Below are 5,313 nucleotides of genomic sequence, written 5' to 3' on the forward strand. Positions count from 1 at the left end.
CCTGTCACTTTTTGATTACTCCCCTATTTAAGCCCGTCCCTTTTCGTTATTCTTTCTGGGACTCTAGTTTGCCTTCGAGCAACATTCACGACTGTCTACTACCAGTATGTATTTTCTCGCTAGCTCTTACGCTAAGCCACTCGATATTCCAGCTTTCATGCTGAATGTTTTTTGTTTACTCTTTTGTGTGCTTCGTGCCAAGTATAGTTTTTGTATGTTCTATTCCTAGCTTTCATGCTAGCGCCCCTTGGTTCATTTTTGTCAGTTAGCTCCAGTGTTTTTGTTCATAGTCTGTTTTTGTTAAGTGTAATAAATCATTTAAACTTACTGTTGCTGTGTTCATGCCGACGCATCCACGAAGGGACCAATTTGGCATCACTATGCCAACCAGTCGTAACATTGCAGCTCTTATCTGTTAAGTTGAGGTACTATTGTACTTCTTTGTTATTGTTCCCCAAACTAAGATGGACAAATTTCACTCAAATTACTTTTTCACAGCTATATATTTAATGTATTCATACAAACATACATTTCCAAGTAAATAAATAGTACAAGTAAAGATCTGCTCTCTTTAATAAAAAAAAAACCGATCAAGTAAAATAATATATAAAGACATTCAGATATGAATAAAATACAAATGCATTTAGTTTATGTGCATGTCATCGGCTCTCAGTGGCTTTGCTCTTCTCGCACTCCGGGATGACCCCTCGCCCAGCCAGCGACGGGCCCCTCATGCTCTGCCTGCACAGGGGACACGTTCCAAACTGCTCAAAGACGCCGGCGTCGCACGTGCGACACATACAGCGATGGCCGCAAAGCAGAGTGACGTCGGCCTGCTGGCTCAAGCACACCACGCAGGTCGTCTGTTCTCCTCGGTCTGTCGCGAGAGGAGACAGGAAACATGATGAAAAGAAGCCCACCACAGTTGGGGACACAATGAAGGGACTCCTCTCACCTGCTGCCGGCTCTGTGTAGAGGCGGGGGAGGAAGTCGGGCGAGGCGAGACTCATGCATGCCCTTCTGATGGAGATCCAACCCCTTTTTTCTGAACCTGCACCAAAATAGGAGGGAATTCAGTTCAACGTCCCTGCAGACTATTCCATTCACAACCAATTGGTGCCATTTGGAAATAAAATGTATCAACGAACTATAGAATCTAGTAAAAATATTAGTGATTAAAGGCCTACTGAAACCCACTACTACCGACCACGCAGTCTGATAGTTTATATATCAATGATGAAATCTTAACATTGCAACACATGCCAATAAGGCCGGTTTAGTTAACTAAATTGCAATTTTTAATTTCCTGCAAAGTATCCTGTTGAAAACGTCGCGGAATGATGACGCGTATGATGGCGCGTGCGCGTGACGTCACCGGTGGTAGCGGACATGTTCGTCCAGCCCGTTTCAAGCTATAAGTAGTCTGCTTTAATCGCATAATTACACAGTATTCTGGGCATCTGTGTTGCTGAATCTTTTGCAATTTGTTCAATTAATAATGGAGAAGTCAAAGAAGAGAAGATGTAGGTGGGAAGCGGTGTTTTGCAGCTGCCTTTAGCAACACAAACACAGCTGGTGTTTCCTTGGTTACATTGCCGGAGGTGAAGCTTTACTATGAAACATCAACCGGCAGGTTTCGGTGAGAAAATTGTGCTAATAAATCGGCTCTTACCGTAGACATGAGCGGAGCTTGCGTCATCCTGCAGCTGCGGACTATTACCTCTTCCCACCGGAGACACTGGCGGTCACCACACCCGTGGCCACACCCCTCCAACTTTCAGGTATCATATAATCTCACTAAAACACTAGTACCACAATAAGCAGATAAGGGATTTTCCAGAATTATTCTAGTAAATGTGTCTAATGACATCTGAATCGCTCCCACTGCCCTCGCCTTTTTGAAATTTTTTAAATTTCTAGTCCTTCACTCTCACTATCCTCATCCACGAATCTTTCATCCTCGCTCAAATTAATGGGTAAATCGTCGCTTTCTCCGTCCGAATCGCTCTTGCTGCTGGTGGCTATGATTGTAAACAATGTGAGGATGTGAGGAGCTCCACAACCGGTGACGTCACGCGCACATCGTCTGCTACTTCCGGTACAGGCAAGGCTTTTTTATTAGCAACCAAAAGTTTATCGTGGATGTTCTCTACTAAATCATTTCAGCAAAAACATGGCAATATCGCGAAAAAATAAAGTATGACACATAGAATGGACCTGCTATCCCCATTTAAATAAAAAAAATCTCATTTCAGTAGGCCTTTAAGAAACATTGCACATGATTTCTTAGTTAATGAATGCAATTTTAAAATAGTCATTCAAACTGCCTTGAACATCTTTTCTCAAATTGGAGACAATTAGGCTGATTGAACGGTTGTTCTGTGAAGTCTCAAGAAGCATGGGATGCTTTCCTAAAATATGTAAAATACCGAAAAGTAATTGAAAGGTAGAAAATGGATGAGCCCTTGGGTGCACTGTGTTGGAGACATTCAGGAGTGGACTTGTCTGTGGCTTTATGTCAATGTTTGCCTCTACTTATTTGACTGATGCATGAGTTTTTTTGTAGTTTACTATTTTTTTTGTATTCCATACATCATTTTTGTGGGTTACTGGTTTGGGAGAGAGAAAAAGAACATTTGACATGTGTTTAATTGTATTTCTGGATTGTATATGTAAAAAAAAATCCAATAAACGGACATTAGAATAGATTTTTAAAAAACTACCTTGAACATTACAAATATATCATTGGTTGATGTTCGACACTTCCTACATTTAGAATTTTACCATGAAATATAATATTGTAAAAACTTTAGAAATGGTATTATTTTTTTTTTTTTTACATATTTGTCATAATCCTTATTCTAACTATACTTTAAAGAGGAACAGTACCTTTTTTTTTAGGAATTGTGCCTATCATTCACAATCCTTTTGTGGGACAATCACATGTATGTTTTTTATGGATTCTAACTCATAAATAAAAGCTTTTAAAAGTCAGCTAACAAGTGAATCGCTCTATTCCTGTCATGATCCATGGGCCGGATCATGTTTTTGTTATTTTCTATTAGTTTTGAACTCCATTAGTTCCTGTTGTTGTGCACCCTTGAGTTTGTTTAGTTACCTTGGCTACTTATTATTTTCACCTGCCTCTGATTGGGGTTCAGGACGCTCACCTGTTCCCCGAGCACTTATCAGAGGCATTATTGAAGCCTGCCTTTGCCGGTCAGTCTGCCTGGACAATGCATACGAACATATGCATTGTCCTGTTATATCTCACATTCTTTATTGTGTTTTGGAAAAAGGTTGTCATAAACGTTACTTAATTCATTAAAACAATAATTAAAAAAAGAAAATTTGTATACATATGTAAATGTATTCAGTTATAAGCATTCATTTACTTTCTTCTTTCCTTCGTGGATTTGAACTTTACCACTGCTGGTAGTTTTTTCTATGTTTTTATTTAATAAGTTGTAGGTGTATATATTTCAGTATAAAACTTTCTTCTTTCCTTCATGGATTTGAACTTTATCACTGCTGTTAGTGTTTTCTTTGTTTTTATTTAATACGTTGTAGGTGTATCTATTTCAGTATAAAAGTGTAAAAAGTGTTTTACTTTGGTCATGAAATGATGATAATGGTGTGCCAGGACATACATACATTTTATATTTAATGCTTAAATCTCTGGAGTCTACATCAACATCCGATCTATTCGTCATTTCAAAATGTTTTAGTTATTTTATGTTGTTTTTTTGTTTGTTTGTTTGTTTTCCGCCCTTTTTTGTCAAACAAAACTATGTTTTTTTATGGCAAACACAAAAAATATGCAAAATTTTCCACCAAAAATATTTTTCAAAGTGGAATATTTGATGTAAAATAATCGGAACCTTGGATAGGTCAATAATTCATAATAACATTGATTTTGAGTTTTGAGCAATGACAGTTTGAAAGAAAAAACAAATAAACAGCTTTGTTTTATTAGTCAACATTGCAACTTTTCTAAATTACATTTGACCTTTACCCTTGTTTATTTCACTTTTGTTATGGTTTTGTTAATTCTAAAAGTATTTTTAGAATGTGCCATGGGCCTTTAAAACATTAGCTGTGGGCTGCAAATGGCCTCCAGGGCACACTTTTTCCACCCCTGCTATAGATAATAAAAAATTTAATAAATCTATCGATAAAAAACACAGCCTGGCGAGCATGCGTGTGTATCATAACTCTCTCTGTCTCCGCCCCTCCGTCAGGAATGGTGCTGCATGCACACGACTTCACAATTAGTTTTGTTCTTAACCTCTTCTTAACCCTGAACGTACATTGAAAATACACGCAACCCTAACTCAAAATCCCGGACAGTTGAGGCATTTAAGAAACCCCGCCCGGACAGCCCGGACAGCCCTGCCAAAAAGAGGACATGTCCTGGGAAAAAAGTACGTATGGTCAGTCTAACTAGGCTGAGCATGTCAATATAGCATCTTACACTAGTTAGCTCTCGGTGATCAGGGCACCACTAAAAAATAGTTTGGCCCCGCTAGTTTGTTAGCACTTATAGTAACAATATCGCTAATGTCGCTAACATTCAGGTCACGACATGTAAATGTATTGTTTTTTTTAGAGGGCTTTATGGGTGAAATAGAGAACTCCCATTAGCTGCATTGTTAGACACCTCCTACTTGCCATATTTTACAGTTAAAATGCATAAAAAAAGACAAATATGTGTTCTTGTCTTGAAAGTCACTGTTTTTTTTTAAAAAGTGCAGTTCCTCTTTGAGTGGATTTAAGGTTTTTTTTTGTTATACTTTTGATTTCTAATGTGCAGAAATGTGTTTATTGAGGTCACGTCTGGAACCAATTGACAGCGCTAAACGAAGAACGACTGCACGCCTTGTTTTTGAAAACATTGCATTTGAATTTTTTTTTTTTACCAAATTACATATGTCGTGAGTCGTGTTCAATCGAGGATCGATTCTGAATCGAAATCGTCACTCCAAGAATCGGGATGAAATGGTGAGTTGTTTTAAGAAAGACTCCCATAAATAAAGTTAAAGTACCACTGATAGTCACACACACACACACACACACACACACACACACACACACACACAGTAGGTGTGGTGAAAGGGGTGGCATAGCTCGGTTGGTAGAGTGGCCGTGCCAGCAACTTGAGGGTTCCACGTTCGATTTCCCGCCTTCACCATCCTAGTCACTGGCGTTGTGTCCTTGGGCAAGACACTTTACCCACCTGCTCCCAGTGCCACCCACACTGGTTTAAATGGGTTTCACTATCTAAAGCGCTTTGAGTTACTAGAGAAAAGCGCT

At 38.8% G+C, this 5,313-nt stretch overlaps 1 protein-coding gene across 1 annotated transcript in view; it reads right to left on the reverse strand.

Annotated features, from left to right (window-relative positions):
• Nucleotides 1-484: 484 nt before the first annotated feature.
• LOC133556603 (E3 ubiquitin-protein ligase NEURL3) overlaps nt 485-5,313 on the reverse strand; it is an 8,777-nt gene continuing 3,948 nt past the window's right edge. Inside the window, exons 3-4 of the mRNA XM_061906707.1 lie at nt 956-1,051; nt 485-877 (exon numbers count right to left, since the gene is read on the reverse strand). Coding sequence (XP_061762691.1) covers nt 660-877; nt 956-1,051 — 314 coding nt within the window. The 3' untranslated portion in view covers nt 485-659. The remainder of the gene's footprint in view (nt 878-955; nt 1,052-5,313) is intronic.

The sequence above is a fragment of the Nerophis ophidion genome, linkage group LG07, assembly GCF_033978795.1.
Source record: "Nerophis ophidion isolate RoL-2023_Sa linkage group LG07, RoL_Noph_v1.0, whole genome shotgun sequence".
NCBI classification, from domain to species: domain Eukaryota; kingdom Metazoa; phylum Chordata; class Actinopteri; order Syngnathiformes; family Syngnathidae; genus Nerophis; species Nerophis ophidion.